This window comes from Neoarius graeffei, chromosome 19 (assembly GCF_027579695.1).
Source record: "Neoarius graeffei isolate fNeoGra1 chromosome 19, fNeoGra1.pri, whole genome shotgun sequence".
Taxonomy (NCBI): Eukaryota; Metazoa; Chordata; class Actinopteri; order Siluriformes; family Ariidae; genus Neoarius; species Neoarius graeffei.
Genome location: NC_083587.1, coordinates 65,040,157 through 65,057,775, shown reverse-complemented (window position 1 = coordinate 65,057,775; position 17,619 = coordinate 65,040,157). Strand labels below are relative to the sequence as shown.

At 43.2% G+C, this 17,619-nt stretch overlaps 1 protein-coding gene across 2 annotated transcripts in view; it reads right to left on the bottom strand.

Annotated features, from left to right (window-relative positions):
• LOC132867494 (NACHT, LRR and PYD domains-containing protein 12-like) overlaps window positions 1-17,619 on the bottom strand; it is a 113,357-nt gene that overhangs the window by 80,690 nt on the left and 15,048 nt on the right. The window contains exons 9-16 of one of the 2 annotated variants that reach the window (XM_060900441.1): window positions 15,450-15,726; window positions 12,948-13,161; window positions 11,063-12,851; window positions 9,359-9,619; window positions 8,995-9,168; window positions 8,596-8,856; window positions 8,148-8,321; window positions 7,232-7,402 (exon numbers count right to left, since the gene is read on the bottom strand). In XM_060900441.1, the coding sequence (XP_060756424.1) occupies window positions 7,232-7,402; window positions 8,148-8,321; window positions 8,596-8,856; window positions 8,995-9,168; window positions 9,359-9,619; window positions 11,063-12,851; window positions 12,948-13,161; window positions 15,450-15,726 (3,321 nt within the window). The remainder of the gene's footprint in view (window positions 1-7,231; window positions 7,403-8,147; window positions 8,322-8,595; window positions 8,857-8,994; window positions 9,169-9,358; window positions 9,620-11,062; window positions 12,852-12,947; window positions 13,162-15,449; window positions 15,727-17,619) is intronic. The other variant, XM_060900440.1, reaches the window with a different exon arrangement.

Sequence of the window (17,619 nt, the reverse complement as noted above, 5' to 3'; positions counted from 1 at the left end):
TTTTTAGCGAGGCAATGGCGATCTTAACCTCTGCAGTTGTGAGTACAGTTCAGTGTTTCACAATCTTCCTCGCTCAGTCTGGGAAGGTCACTTTTGTCTCGAAATGCGTTGATTGTAACGGGTTCTGGAGTAGTCTTTGGCCGAATCCCATTTCACCCCTTGGACCAACCCCTTGGCCCTTCCCCTCCATTTTGCGCGTTCACGTGAAGGGGTAGGGGCATCCCAATCCCAGTTAACGCGGAGGGGTAGGGGAAGGGGTAGGGCTTCTGTACCCCTCCAAACGGAGATTTTCCTGGAGCTGACTCCGAACGAAGGGGTTTGAGTGATTTCCCACAATGCCATGCGGATTTCAGCGAGATTTCATGCGGATTTCAGAACGATGGCGGTTCCCGCGGCGAAAGATTGTCATAAATGTATTTTCTCCATTATTTACGTGTTTTAAGTTGTTATCCAGAGGAAACACGCCGCTTGATTCGCTTTCGAGCTGAGAATGAGCAGCGATTTCTGAAATCCAAGCTGCTGCTAAAAAGCTTTGGGAGTGAGTATTGTTTTCGGTTGCTTGACTGCGTATGTTTTGTTCTGTTATTCTCGCTTTTATTGTTTACATGAGTGTTCTGACACCTCATTCTGTCGGATGTGGTGCACGAAGCGCCAAAGATATCCCATTCAGTGGTGTTAGTTAACAAATCACACCCTGCCAGCAGAGATTTCTGCCTCTGGCTCTGACTGTAGCGGCTGGTCGCAGCCAATGACGCGTCGTGTTTTGCTAACGTAAACGCTGACGGAGGTACGCGATGACGTATGCGATCGTTGAAGGGCTATCCCAATACGTAAGGGTTGAATTTCAAGCCCTATCCCTTGTAGCTCAGTTTCAAGGGGAAGGGCCAAGGGGAAGGCGGAGGGGAAGGGGGAGGGGTAGGGGTAGAAATTAGAATTGGGATTGGGCCTTTGAAGTGTATAAGCCAGTGTAGAATTCAAGAAACCTGTCATTTATATCTTTAGGCCTTGTAAATACTGTATCGTTGTGAGCTTTTAATTCTGTCGTTTTCCATTTTTCTAAGCTGTTTAGCTAGTAATTTGTGTGGCTTGTTGCCAAATTCAAAATACTTTTGCTTGGTGTAGAGAAATGCTCTACTTATATTTGCTGATATGATTTTATTGTATTCATACTTGAGTGCTGCAATTCTTCCGTATAGAGCAGTAGAGGCGGATTGTGCATTTGCTTTATCAAGTATTTTAATTTGGTCTTCCAAAACTTTTAACTTGGTCTTGCTGTCTTTATTTTTAGTAGCTTCGAATGTGGGGTGGCACGGTGGTGTAGTGGTTAGCGCTGTCGCCTCACGGAAAGAAGGTCTGGGTTCGAGCCCCGTGGCCGGCAAGGGCCTTTCTGTGCGGAGTTTGCATGTTCTCCCCATGTCCGCGTGGGTTTCCTCCGGGTGCTCCGGTTTCCCCCACAGTCCAAAGACATGCAGGTTAGGTTAACTGGTGACTCTAAATTGACCGTAGGTGTGAATGTGAGTGTGAATGGTTGTCTGTGTCTATGTGTCAGCCCTGTGATGACCTGGCGACTTGTCCAGGGTGTACCCTGCCTTTCGCCCGTAGTCAGCTGGGATAGGATCCAGCTTGCCTGCAACCCTGTTGAAGGATAAAGTGGCTAGAGATGATGAGATGAGATGAGATGAGATGAGATGAGATGAGAGCTTTGAATGTGATTATACAGCCTCGTATGTAGGCTTTGAATGCCTCCCAGAGGATAGAAGAGGAGGTCTCAGGGATGTCATTTGTTTCGAAGTACAAGGATAACTGAGCTTTTAAATATTCATGAAATTTATTTTCAGTGAGTAGTTGCGGATTAAGTTTCCATGAGGTGGACGGTTTATCTATGTGGTCAAAACACAGAGAGAAAGTAAGGGGCTGTGGTCTGAAATCATGATACTATGATATTTAATATTCATTGTACAGGGTATGAGTCTGGAGTCAACTAGAAAATAGTCTATCCTGCTATAGGAGTTATGAACAGGGGAGTAAAATGAGTAACCTCTGCCTGAGGGATTCATTGTTCTCCATAGGTCCAGGATGTTTGTGTTATTAAAAAACATATTCAAAAATTCACTTGAGGCATTTCTTGAAAGTCTTTTTGTAGAGGATCTGTCAAGATTGTCATGAGTCTGCTCCCTGCTTGACTAATTGGGTAATATTCCACCACACACTGCCTGGCGGCCACACCCCCTCACACTCTCGCTCTAACCAATCAGGGAGCTCACCTGCTCTGTGCCCTTAATCACTGTCACCTGCTTCTTGTTACCTGCTCCCTTGTGTGTGTGTATTTAAGGCACAGGTCTCCAGACATTCAGTGTCAGTTTGTCTGCGAAGCAACACGTTCCTGTTCGCTGGCTCTCTACACAACTGATCTCCGTGACTGAAAACTTGCCTGACCCGACATGACTGCTCTCCTGCCCCGAACAACCTGCCAGTACCTGCCTGCCCCCTGCTCCAGTCTGTGCCCGGTGTTGCCCCAGCCCCTGCAGCCACTCACTCCAACGGACCCTCCTGCCACTCCACGCTCAGCCGCAGCCACCACTCAGACTCTCACTCTCACTCTCCCCATCCCCTTTCCCCTTTTTCAATAAATCAAATTGTGTTCGTGACACGCACTTGGTTCTCCTGTCTCGTACTTGACAAAGATGTGTGTCTTGGACTGTATTAAAATCCCCCTGATGATCAGGTGTGCCTGTGAAATGCCCGGTACGAGTGCAAAAACCTTCTGAAAAAATATAGGATTATCAATGTTAGGTGCATACACATTTACTAGGGTGAGGGAGACGTTATGAATTTCTCCAGTTACTATAATATAACAACCATCCCTGTCAACGATTGTTTTTTTTTTCTTTCTGTAAGAAGGGCACCCCTTTTCGAAACAAGATGGCTGTACTTTGCGCCTTGGATGAGAAAGTCGAATGATACATTTCCTCAATCCACTTTGTTCTTAACCTGCCATGTGAGCTATTGTTCAAATGAGTCTCTCCTGCAAGAACATGATGTCTGAGGCCAGTGACTTCAGGTGGGTCATAACCTTCCCTCTCTTGACTGCATTATTTACTCCATGTACATTCCAGCTGGGGGCGGCACAGTGGTGTAGAGGTTAGCGCTGTCACCTCACAGCAAGAAGGTCCGGGTTCGAGCCCCGTGGCCGGCGAGGGCCTTTCTGTGCGGAGTTTGCATGTTCTCCCCGTGTCCGCATGGGTTTCCTCCGGGTGCTCCGGTTTCCCCCACAGTCCAAAGACATGCAGGTTAGGTTAACTGGTGACTCTAAATTGACCGTAGGTGTGAATATGAGTGTGAATGGTTGTCTGTGTCTATGTGTCAGCCCTGTGATGACCTGGCGACTTGTCCAGGGTGTACCCCGCCTTTCGCCCGTAGTCAGCTGGGATAGGCTCCAGCTTGCCTGCGACCCTGTAGAACAGGATAAAGCGGCTACAGATAATGAGATGAGACATTCCAGCTGGAAAATGTGAGACCTTTCACCCCTCTAGTATTGTCATTTACGGTACATTATCATGCATCAGCAGTTCATGGCCAGTATAGGATCCATAGCATCACAACAGTCACTATATAGGATTTGAGTAGATGGTCGCCCTGGCCCCCCACCCCCTACATTAGCCATCCCCTCTACTACTACAACCGCCCCAGTCTCATTCCCCCACCCAGCTCTACATCCCATGATCAACCCAATTCCAAGTGAATGTGGTGCGAGCCCTCTTAAGGAAGCAAGTACAAATGAACTAGTAACTAAGATTGCTTCCCCACACCTCTGATGGCCTGTTGCTCACTTGCAGTGGTGCTTGAAAGTTTGTGGACCCATTAGAATTTTCTATATTTCTTATAAATATGATCTAAAACATCATCAGATTTTCACACAAGTCTTAAAAGTAGATAAAGAGAACCCAGTTAAACAAATGAGACAAAAATATTATACTTGGTCATTTATTTATTGAGGAAAATGATCCAATATTACATATCTGTGAGTGGCAAAAGTATGTGAACCTCTAGGATTAGCAGTTAATTTGAAGGTGAAATTAGAGTCAGGTGTTTTCAATCAATGGGATGACAATCAGGTGTGAGTGTGCACCCTGTTTTATTTAAAGAACAGGGATCTATCAAAGTCTGATCTTCATAACACATGTTTGTGGAAGTGTATCATGGCATGAACAAAGGAGATTTCTGAGGAACTCAGAAAAGCTTTGTTGATGCTCATCAGGCTGGAAAAGGTTACAAAACCATCTCTAAAGAGTTTGGACTCCACCAATCCACAGTCAGACAGATTGTGTACAAATGGAGGAAATTCAAGACCATTGTTACCCTCCCCAGGAGTGGTCGACCAACAAAGATCACTCCAAGAGCAAGGCAAGTAATGGTCGGCGAGGTCACAAAGGACCCCAGGGTAACTTCTCAGCACCTGAAGGCCTCTCTCACATTGGCTAATGTTAATGTTCATGAGTCCACCATCAGGAGAACACTGAACAACAATGGTGTGCATGGCAGGCTTGCAAGGAGAAAGCCACTGCTCTCTAAAAAGAACATTGCTGCTCGTCTGCAGTTTGCTAAAGATCACGTGGACAAGCCAGAAGGCTATTGGAAAAATGTTTTGTGGACGGATGAGACCAAAATAGAACTATTTGGTTGAAATGAGAAGCGTTATGTTTGGAGAAAGGAAAACAGTGCATTCCAGCATAAGAACCTTATCCCATCTGTGAAACATGGTGGTGGTAGTATCATGGTTTGGGCCTGTTTTGCTGCATCTGGGCCAGGACGGCTTGCCATCATTGATGGAACAATGAATTCTGAATTATACCAGCGAATACTCAAAGAAAAATGTCAGGACATCTGTCCATGAACTGAATCTCAAGAGAAGGTGGGTCATACAGCAAGACAACGACCCTAAGCACACAAGTCATTCTACCAAAGAATGGTTAAAGAAGAATAAAGTTAATGTTTTGGAATGGCCAAGTCAAAATCCTGACCTTAATCCAATGGAAATATTTGTGGAAGGACCTGAAGTGAGCAGTTCATGTAAGGAAACCCACCAACATCCCAGAGTTGAAGCTGTTCTGTACGGAGGAATGGGCTAAAATTCCTCCAAGCCGGTGTGCAGGACTGATCAACAGTTACCGCAAATGTTTAGTTGCAGTTATTGCTGCACAAGGGGGTCACACCAGATACTGAAAGCAAAGGTTCACATACTTTTGCCACTCACAGATATGTACAACCCCAATTCCAAAAAAGTTGGGACAAAGTACAAATTGTAAATAAAAATGGAATGCAATGATGTGGAAGTTTCAAAATTCCATGTTTTATTCAGAATAGAACATAGATGACATATCAAATGTTTAAACTGAGAAAATGTATCATTTAAAGAGAAAAATTAGGTGATTTTAAATTTCATGACAAAAACACATCTCAAAAAAGTTGGGACAAGGCCATGTTTCCCACTGTGAGACATCCCCTTTTCTCTTTACAACATTCTGTAAACGTCTGGGGACTGAGGAGACAAGTTGCTCAAGTTTAGGGATAGGAAGGTTAACCCATTCCTGTCTAATGTAGGATTCTAGTTGCTCAACTGTCTTAGGTCTTTTTCGTCATATCTTCTGTTTTATGATGCGCCAAATGTTTTCTATGGGTGAAAGATCTGGACTGCAGGCTGGCCAGTTCAGTACCCAGACCCTTCTTCTATGCAGCCATGATGCTGTAATTGATGCAGTATGTGGTTTGGCCTTGTCATGTTGGAAAATGCAAGGTCTTCCCTGAAAGAGACGTCGTCTGGATGGGAGCATATGTTGCTCTAGAACCTGGATATACCTTTCAGCATTGATGGTGTCTTTCCAGATGTGTAAGCTGCCCATGCCACACGCACTAATGCAACCCCATACCATCAGAGATGCAGGCTTCTGAACTGAGCGCCGATAACAACTCGGGTCGTCCTTCTCCTCTTTAGTCCGAATGACACGGCGTCCCTGATTTCCATAAAGAACTTCAAATTTTGATTCGTCTGACCACAGAACAGTTTTCCACTTTGCCACAGTCCATTTTAAATGAGCTTTGGCCCAGAGAAGACGTCTGCACTTCTGGATCATGTTTAGATACGGCTTCTTCTTTGAACTATAGAGTTTTAGCTGGCAACGGCGGATGGCACGGTGAATTGTGTTCACAGATAATGTTCTCTGGAAATATTCCTGAGCCCATTTTGTGATTTCCAATACAGAAGCATGCCTGTATGTGATGCAGTGCCGTCTAAGGGCCCGAAGATCACGGGCACCCAGTATGGTTTTCCGGCCTTGACCCTTACGCACAGAGATTCTTCCAGATTCTCTGAATCTTTTGATGATATTATGCACTGTAGATGATGATATGTTCAAACTCTTTGCAATTTTACACTGTCGAACTCCTTTCTGATATTGCTCCACTATTTGTCGGCGCAGAATTAGGGGGATTGGTGATCCTCTTCCCATCTTTACTTCTGAGAGCCGCTGCCACTCCAAGATGCTCTTTTTATACCCAGTCATGTTAATGACCTATTGCCAATTGACCTAATGAGTTGCAATTTGGTCCTCCAGCTGTTCCTTTTTTGTACCTTTAACTTTTCCAGCCTCTTATTGCCCCTGTCCCAACTTTTTTGAGATGTGTTGCTGTCATGAAATTTCAAATGAGCCAATATTTGGCATGAAATTTCAAAATGTCTCACTTTTGACATTTGATATGTTGTCTATGTTCTATTGTGAATACAATATCAGTTTTTGAGATTTGTAAATTATTGCATTCCGTTTTTATATACAATTTGTACTTTGTCCCAACATTTTTGGAATCGGGGTTGTAATATTGGATCATTTTCCTCAATAAATAAATGACCAAGTATAATATTTTTGTCTCATTTGTTTAACTGGGTTCTCTTTATCTACTTTTAGGACTTGTTTTAGGTCATATTTATGCAGAAATATAGAAAATTCTAAAGGGTTCACAAACTTTCAAGCACCACTGTAAGGAAAACAAAAAAACTGAAACAAAAGCAGCATTTATGTTTATTCAAGCCAGGAAAAAAAATGGAGTCGAAAAAAAACCCCAGAAAATAAATCTCATATCAATTGCAGTATATGCATTGCAAAACCTTGATTAATAAAGGAGACAAGCAGAGAATTGCTTCACTGTGACTTCTCACTGCTGTTTGACTTTAACTTACCCCAGTTTCTGCAGTGAGCATCGTGGGTCCTGAAGACCAGTGCAAAGCAGCTTCAGCCCTGAATCGTGCACATCATTGTCTCTCAGCTCCAGTTCTCTCAAATGCGTGTGGGAACTCAGAACTGAGGCCAGGTTTGAACAAGACCTCTCTGTGAGATTACACCATCGCAGACTGCAGCAGAGAAAAGAAACAGGTTCCAAGTAGTTTCTTTCTTGTACAAAACAGGAATATCCATATTACTTCTGAAGAAAGACTTTTCACCATGATCCAAAAGGTCTGAAACTTTCACAGCTAATATAAGAGCATTTTTGTGACGTTGTAAAGTGTCTGCAACACTTGTGGGGTTTGAGGGGGAAATGAAGAAACAGGAGGCAGGCTGCCGACAACTAAACGGTGCACCTTATTTTCTTTTGCTTTTCAGCCATTTTACTTTCTGTCAGGATCGCATTACATGATATTTTGTCCTTCACACTGACATGGTAGATTAGGCAATCATAGTGCCATAAATTTCTGCCATGTCTTGGTTGGGAGACCAGCAGCATTACAAGCTGGAGTTCGACCAATCATCGTTCGCATCCTTGCATTTCGTAAAGGAGGAGGGTCAACAAATTGTCAATCATGGCTACTGAAGGAATGTCAAGGAACACATCGTAGGAGCTGTCAAACTAGGTGAGAAAATAAAAAAAAAATCTGACGTGTTCGACTTTTTGTCGGGGTGTCATGTGACGTCCCAGACGCCACATTGGTGTACTTTGATTGTGTCACATTACACAACCTGTTCGAGTCAAAGTCAAGCTGAATTAGTGTAGTCTGATCCCAGCATTACTCAGCACACACACGGTTCCCTGCTTCCACAGTCTCAAACAAGATCCCTTCGGTCTTTGCTCACAAACAAAAATGTAGACTTAATACTCACCTGAGTTTTTTGAGGAAGCAGTTTGGGCTGATTAATCCAGCACAGAGCATTTCTACTCCTGAATCTCCAATGTAATTGTTGCTGAGATCGAGCTCTCTGAGGTATGGATTTTCTGACTGGAGAGCCGAGGCCAGAATTTCACACGTCTCCCCTGGGATGCTGACATCAGCAAGCCTATAGATTAATTAAATAACATTATCATTTGAACAATTATTCCATCTATTAAGTTATGTTACAAATTTGCCCATGATTTTCTTGCAAATTTTGTAATTTGCCAATTTCTTTGAATTACTGCATTACATCGCAGCATAACACACTTGGAGGAAAGAGCTGTCTACCCTCTTCTGCATACATCAGATTGCGTGGAAGTAAATTTTATCAGGCCATCAATCTTCAGAAACAGGATTGCTTTGAAATAATTTTAAAAAAAAACAACACGATGGTAAACCTGATACTCTTGAGTTTACAGTCTGGATTCATCAGTCCAGTAGAGTGAAGTTTTACTCCGGAATTGCCGAGGTTATTGTAGGTCAGATCCAGTAATTCCAGTTTACAGTTTGGGTGTGTTAGTCCATCACAGAGCTGTTGCACTCCGGAGTCTCCGAGCTTGTTGTAGCTAAGATCCAGCTGTTTCAACCGTGAGTAGGGTGACTGGAGAGCAGTTTTCAAGGCTTCACATGATACATGGGTGAGATCACATCTGTCCAAACTATAGAGTGAAAGAAACCATTTCAGTTTGTTTTTACAGTATGTGTTGGGTTTAAGATTGTTACCTTCACCTATTTTTAAGGATGTTCAGCTATTGACAAAATAAATAAACAGTGAATGGAGTTTACTGTAAATTAACCTGAGTTTCTCAAGTTTACAGTGCAAACTAATCAGTCCAGCAGAGAGAAGCTTCACTCCGGAGTCTTTTATGTTGCTGGAACCGAGGTCGAGCTCTTTCAGGTGCGAGTTAGCAGATTGGAAAACTGAGGCTATTAATTCGCAAGATGGTTCTGAGAAGTTTGTACCAGCCAACCTGTAAACAGGTAAAAGTGCAAAAACAAAGATACAGTACAATGATTAAAAAAACCCTCAGATTCTGTTTCTAGGTTTGTTATCAGATGTCCAATAGTACTGAATTCTTTTTTTGCATGCAATTTGCAAAGCTCAAAGTAAAGGCATCAAGTGCTATTACTATTGCAAACATGAGCAAAATTATTACAAACCCAAGTGTCTGCAGTTTACAGTGTGGACTCATCAGACAATCACACAGCAGCTTGACTCCGATATGTTCGAACTCGTTGTGACTGAGAGTCAGTTTCTCCAGTTTGCTGTGTGGATTTGAGAGACTGCTACAGAGAAGTTCCACTCCTAAATCTCCCAAACTGTTAAAGCTGAGGTCCAGTTCGACCAGGTGCGACTTAGCGGACTGGAGAATCGAAGCCAGGGTCTCACAGGATTCATCTGTGAGGTTGATACCAGCGAGACTGTGGAGGGCGACGAGATAAAAATAATAGACCAATGAGACTTCAACAAGAATGACACAGCAAAATGATTCAATTATTTGTTTAGGGAAATGTCAGGGGTTCAGGAGTTGGATGCAAGAGGATTTTTTACAAACAAAATACAAACAAACATCAACGAAGAATGATCTATGATCATGAAATAAGCAACTAACAGGATAAAGAAATATACAAAAACCTGTTCCTGAGGCACAATCAGGAACAGGTCTGTGTAATGAGTGGGATCATATGATGTGCAGGGGCTGATGGGTAGTGTAGTCCAGGCACTGATTTTGACGCTAACATTACATGACAGGCATTTACAGGCTCTTATCCAGAGCAGCCTGGGGAGCAGTTGGGGGTTAGGTGCCTTGCTCAAGGGCACTTCAGACATTCCTGCTGGTCCAGGAATCAAACCGGTGACCTTTTGGTCCCAAAACTGCTTCTCTAACCATTAGGCCATGGCTTCCTCATGACAGGAAACTCCATCCATCCATCCATTCATTATCTGTAACCGCTTATCCTGTGCAGGGTCATGGGCAAGCTGGAGCCTAACCCAGCTGACTATGGGTGAGAGGCGGGGTTCACCCTGGACAAGTCGCCAGGTCATCGCAGGGATGACACACAGAGACACACAACCATTCACACTCACACCTACCGGTACGGTCAATTTAGAGCCACCAATTATTCTAACCTGCATGTCTTTGGACTGTGGAGGAAACTGGAGTACCCGGAGGAAACCCACACAGACAGAACATGCAAACTCCACACAGAAAGGCCCCCTTCGGCCACTGGGCTCGAACCCAGAACCTTCTTGCTGTGAGGCGACAGTGCTAACCACTACACCACCGTGCTGCCTGTATGACAGGAAACTGTTAGTTTTAATTGTTAAACTCATCATTCTCCAGGAGTTTACTTAATCCTTTTTCTCCAGAAAATTCACTGGCTGGAGCGGCTTTTCTTCTGATTAAAAAATGGTTTATGTACTGTACCCATACTCTAACTATAACAACACTCTTAGCTAGTACTGGCTCACTCGCTAACTAACCTAGCTTTCTCTCAGAATTCTTCTCAGATTCGGCAGATCCAACAGAGTAAAATTGGCCGTGCTCTCTGGGTAGGAGAAGCGTACTCTCACTCTCCTATGACTCACAGTGGCACTCAGCCAATCAGCGACATCTGTGAGGTCATGGATGCAAAAGAGGACAGATAGCACTTCCCTCTAAGTGTGATGCAACAGTTCAAAAAAAGGAAGCACATGTTTGCTGTTGTAGATGTTGTGTCATCGGAGAAAGTCAGCTGGTGGGTGGGAAATTTAGATTTCTTTGTCATGGCACACGATCACACCTCGATGTTACACAGTGTGTGTTAACATTTGATGATGCAATGTTATGCTTAGGATTAGAAAGCTTCCGTGTAGAAACTTACCTGGCTCTTCTCGAGGTCTTGACAACGGGTAACAGTCTCCGATATCCCTCAGGAGACGTGTTACACATCTTCAAGTCAAATTCATTCATCACGTCATCTGACGTGAGCAGCACATAGGCCAAAGCTGAGCACTGGTCAGGTTTCAGCGCCGTCTCTGACTGCTTGCCTGATTTCAGGAAACTACGAATTTCTTCCACCAACGAGTTGTAATTCAGTTCATTCAGACAGTGGAACAGGTTGATCGTCCTTTCTGCTGACGACTCCTTTCTGATCTTCTCCTTGATGTACTCCACCGTGTCTTCCAAACTTTCCAAACACGGTTTTGGCAGCAGGCCTCTCAAAAGCGCCTGATTGGACTCGAGTGAGAGACCGAGAAGGAAGCGCAGGAAAAGGTCAAAGTGTCCGTTCTCACTTTTCAACGCTCTGTCCACAGCAATCTTGTGCAAATCTGACATCTTCACTGTTTTGCTCTGATTCTCAGCATCTTCTTGGAGTATGTTTATGTGGCTGTCTGTAAATTTAAGGTGCACATACAAGGCAGCTAAGTGCTCCTGAATGCTCAGGTGTACAAAGCAGAAGACCTTCTCTCGGTACAATCCAAACTCTTCTTTGAAAATTTCTGTGCAAATTGCAGAGTACTCGGTTGCTTTGCTAACATCGATGTCACATTCAATCAAATCGTTTTCATAGAAAATCAGATTTCCTTTCTCTAACTGCAGAAACGCTAGCTTGGCCAGTTTGAAGATCATCTCCTTGTCAGATTCGAGCAGGTCCATGTTGTCCTGAATCACTCTGTGGTATTTCTTGTTTTTCAAATGTGTCTGAATGAGAAGAAAGTGGGTGTACATCTGGGTCAGAGTTTTAGGTACTTCCGTGTCTGATTCACCCAGCATCTTCTCCAGAACCGTAGCAGATATCCAGCAGAAGACGGGGATATGGCACATAATGTGGAGGCTCCTTGAAGACTTTATGTGTGCAACGATTTTGTCAGCAAGGCCTCGATCACTGAACCTCTTTCGGAAGTACTGCTCTTTCTCCGCGTCGTCAAACCCTCGGACCTCGGTAACTTGGTCAACACACTCAGGAGGGATCTGATTGGCCGCTGCTGGTCGGGAGGTTACCCAGAGAAGAGCAGAGGGAAGTAGGTTTCCCTGAATAAGGTTTGTTAACAGGACATCCACTGAGATTTTCTTTGTCAGGTCACAGCACATTTCATTGTTCCTGAAATTCAGGGGAAGTCGGCACTCGTCCAGGCCGTCAAAGATGAACACGGTTTTCACTTCCTCGCTCCTTATAGTTTTGAGTTCTTTAAGTTCTGGAAAGTACTGATGAATAAGCTGCATCACACTATATTTGTCGTTTCCTTTCAAATTCAGGTCACGGAAAGGAAGCGGGAAGATGTAACGGATATCCTGATTCGCTTTTCCTTCTGCCCAGTCCAAGATGAATTTGTGCACAGATACGGTTTTCCCGATCCCAGCGATGCCCTTGGTTAGCACGGTCCGAATGCGTTTGTTCTGTCCGGGTAAAGGCTGAAAGATATCGCTGCATTTGATCACCGTCGCTTCCATTCCCTTGTTCTTGCACGCATCCTCGATCTGTCTGATCTCGTGTTCTTTATTGATAGCTCCATCCCCTCCTTCTATAATGAGAAGCTCCGTGAAGATATCGTTGAGAAGAATCGGATTCCCCTGCTGAGCATTTCCTTCATGTATGCACTGGAATTTCGATCGAAGATGAGCCTGGAGTTTGGATTTTAGACGATCTTGGAAGGTCTTTTGACTTTTTCCTATATGAAAAGAAAAAAGATTAACTAATCAAATAAAATGATGGGTTTTGACCACATTCGTTGGAAATGCTTCAGTCGACAGATGTTTGATCGTACCTAACTCCAACAAGACCTTCAGAGCGATCTTTGGAGCTGCATCTGAGCCAAATCGCTCCAGAATGAGCTTAGACGCTTCCTGGATATCACAAGTCACCTCAGGAGTGTCAAAGCATTCTGGGTAATTTTGGCACAGATGCCACATGAACCTGTTTGTGTCTACGTTGTTCAGTGTTTCCTCAAGTAAAGACAAGGTGTCGAGCTCCAGCAGGGCCTGGAACAAAGAAGGAGGAACATAAAAGCACAGGTCAGAAGGTGCTGATTCATTTTCTATACCCACCCCTCTGACAGTAGTGTAAGTGCAAATCACAAAAGGTTAGTGTTTCTATAGTAACAGCTCATTCGCAGGGACTTGGATGGTGGCCACTGCACATAAACAGGTTTTTCGAAGTGCGAGTACTTGTTGAGTTTTCGAGTAGCTGTTTAGTTACGGTAACTTTTATGGAAGGAGTCCCCAGTGTCAGCGTTGTAAGTCTGTAACTTTATTAAAGAGTTGACAAGCTGAATTTTCTTGCGAGGAAAAAGAGGCTGCTAAAATGTAAGTGAGAACAAGAACTAACTTATTTCATAGACATTCCACGATATTAAATGTACAGTGGTGCTTGAAAGTTTGTGAACCCTTTAGAATTTTTTATATTTCTGCATAAATATGACCTAAAACATCATCAGATTTTCACACAAGTCCTAAAAGTAGATAAAGAGAACCCAGTTAAACAAATGAGACAAAAATATTATACTTGGTCATTTATTTATTGAGGAAAATGATCCAATATTACATATCTGTGAGTGGCAAAAGTATGTGAACCTCTAGGACTAGCAGTTAATTTGAAGGTCAAATTAGAGTCAGGTGTTTTCAATCAATGGGATGACAATTAGGTGTGCAGTTATTGTTTTATTTAAAGAACAGGGATCTATCAAAGTCTGATCTTCATAACACATGTTTGTGGAAGTGTATCATGGCACGAACAAAGGAGATTTCTGAGGACCTCAGAAAAAGCGTTGTTGATGCTCATCAGGCTGGAAAAGGTTACAAAACCATCTCTAAAGAGACTGGACTCCACCAAGCCACAGTCAGACAGATTGTGTACAAATGGAGGAAATTCAAGACCATTGTTACCCTCCCCAGGAGTGGTCGACCAACAAAGATCACTCCAAGAGCAAGGCGTGTAATAGTCAGCGAGGTCAGAAAGGACCCCAGGGTAACTTCTAAGCAACTGAAGGCCTCTCTCACATTGGCTAATGTTAATGTTCATGAGTCCACCATCAGGAGAACACTGAACAACAATGGTGTGCATGGCAGGATTCCAAGGAGAAAGCCACTGCTCTCCAAAAAGAACATTACTGCTCATCTGCAGTTTGCTAAAGATCATGTGGACAAGCCAGAAGGCTATTGGAAAAATGTTTTGTGGACGGATGAGACCAAAATAGAACTAGTTGGTTTAAATGAGAAGCATAATGTTTGGAGAAAGGAAAACAGTGCATTCCAGCATAAGAACCTTATCCCATCTGTGAAACATGGTGGTGGTAGTATCATGGTTTGGGCCTGTTTTGCTGCATCTGGGCCAGGACGGCTTGCCATCATTGATGGAACAATGAATTCTGAATTATACCAGCGAATTCTAACGGAAAATGTCAGGACATCTGTCCATGAACTGAATCTCAAGAGAAGGTGGGCCCTGCAGCAAGACAACGACCCTAAGCACACAAGTCGTTCTACCAAAGAATGGTTAAAGAAGAATAAAGTGAATGTTTTGGAATGGCCAAGTCAAAGTCCTGACCTTAATCCAATCGAAATGTTGTGGAAGGACCTGAAGCGAGCAGTTCATGTGAGGAAACCCACCAACATCCCAGAGTTGAAGCTGTTCTGTACGGAGGAATGGGCTAAAATTCCTCCAAGCCGGTGTGCAGGACTGATCAACAGTTACCGCAAACGTTTAGTTGCAGTTATTGCTGCACAAGGGGGTCACACCAGATACTGAAAGCAAAGGTTCACATACTTTTGCCACTCACAGATATATAATATTGGATCATTTTCCTCAATAAATAAATGACCAAGTATAATATTTTTGTCTCATTTGTTTAACTGGGTTCTCTTTATCTACTTTTAGGACTTGTGTGAAAATCTGATGATGTTTTAGATCATATTTATGCAGAAATATAGAACATTCTAAAGGGTTCACAAACTTTCAAGCACCGCTGTAGCTATAATCAGATAAAAGTATGATGCACAGGAGGGTATCAGAGGAATAGAACACTTGAGCACATGGATTTCTCAGCATCATGTGCTTGTGTGCATCATGTCACTAAGCATGACACACTCTTCAGTCCTATAGCTCTGGTGTACAGGAAGCATGATGTACAGTCTATAAGCAAAAGACTCTGATATCTTATGAATTATTCAATATGACAGTGAAAGAAAAGCCTTGTGTATTAAACAGCCCTGTATGAGCTACACAGCTTCTTAGAACACCACAGATTTTTATTTTTTATTTTTTGCCTTACCCTCACTCCCTGTGTGTAGCTCTTGTTGTGTCCTCGATGTTCCTCAGTTGCACACTGTTTGCAGATCAGGGTCTCATCTGTCTTGCAATAAATTTCCCGAGGCAGACGGTGCTGCAGGCAGACGTTCGGCTCTTGTAGTGTGTACCTCGCTGATACAGGGGCTGACGGGTGCAGATGCAGAAGCGTTTCCCCTTCATCCTGGTTGAGTTCTACTGACTTGTCAGTCTCCACAGAGACATAGCTAGGCGACGGTGAGTGTGGTCTTTCGATCAAAACACTGTGAATGACAGAAAAAAACTAAAACTCATTTTAACTTGTTTAAGTTCATTTGATTAAAGTTTAGTTTTTATGAGTTCTGTTGCTCATTTTATGAGTTCATGTTGCTCATAGGTCAGAATTACCTAATATTGTCTGTTTAAACCGTTTAAAGCTGCATAATTCACACAAAAATATTTTTTTAAAAACACGCATCTGCAAGTGAATTAGAAAATTGATGTGTGTATCCTGAAAGTCTGTGCATAACTGCATTACACCTGACTACACTGCTTCTACAGAATGTTGTTTAGAGGTCCCAAACAAGGAATTCCACTAGATCACTAAAAGTTTGTGCATCCCTAACTATCACATCCATACTGTATGTCCTGGATGAAGAAGAAGCAGAAGATGTAGCCAAGAATCCTTTATTTGTCACACGTACAGTGAAGCACAAACTTAAGCAGACAGTGAAATATAACCTCTGCATTTAACCCATCTGAAGCAGTGAACAAACACACACACACACACACACACACACACACACACACACACACACACACACACACACACACACACACAAGTGAGCAAAGAGTGCACACAAACATACCCAGAGCAGTGGGCATCTATGATACAGCGCCCGAGGAGCAGCTGGGGGTTAGGTGCCTTGCTCAAGGCCACTTCAGCCCAACCTCAAGCCAAGCCTGCCCCATATTAACCTAACCTGCATGTCTTTGGACTGTGGGGGAAACCGGAGCACCCGGAGGAAACCCACACAGACAGGGGGAGAACATGCAAACTCCACACAGAAAGGCCACCGCCGCCCACTGGGCTCAAACCCAGAAACTTCTTGCTGTGAGGCGACAGTGCTAACCACCACACCACTGTACTGCCCAATCCAGATTTATTCCCCCTTCCCATTCGTTCAGTGGTCATTCAGGTCAGCTACAGTGGTGCTTGAAAGTTTGTGAACCCTTTAGAATTTTCTATATTTCTGTATAAATATGACCTAAAACATCATCAGATTTTCACACAAGTCCTAAAAGTAGATAAAGAGAACTCCGTTAAACAAATTAGACAAAAATACTGTACTTGGTCATTTATTTATTGAGGAAATCTAATATCTAAGAGTGGCAAAAGTATGTGAGCCTTTGCTTTCAGTATCTGGTGTGACCCCGCTTGTGCAGCAATAACTGCAACTAAACGTTTGCGGTAACTGTTGATCAGTCCTGCACACCGGCTTGGAGGAATTTTAGCCCGTTCCTCCATACAGAACAGCTTCAACTCTGGGATGTTGGTGGGTTTCCTCACATGAACTGCTCGCTTCAGGTCCTTCCACAACATTACCATTGGATTAAGGTCAGGACTTTGACTTGGCCATTCCAAAACATTAACTTTATTCTTCTTTAACCTTCATCCTACCAAGTGGGGTCCATCTGGACCCCGCACCTATATGTTTGTTTGCCATTTTAAAAATATGTGACATACTGCCTCACCGTTTTATGAATTTGTCGGAATTTATGTCTTAATTAAAACACTAAAGCACCGGAAGATCAGCTTTTTGCATTGTGAAGGTATAATTAATTTGTTACTGGGGTCCAACCGGACCCGAGAGTAAAGTTTATCTGTCTTTCATTTTATAATTGAATAGAACACTAAAAGTTAACTTCTTTTATTTCTTTTATGTTCCATAATGAAACTACCAAGGCATTCCTTCTTGGGGTCCGTGTGGACCCCACTGCTGCAATAAGCACAGGCTGCAAAACAAAAGCCCTAAATTATTTTACAATTACTTTTTTTGTTTTAAATTCTGTAAGAAAAGACCTAAGTTGTAATACAGAATGTTTTACAGCTGCATGAGCTGCAAAAATCATGTATATAATGCCAATTTTTTTTTTGTGGCGCTATAATTTGCGAC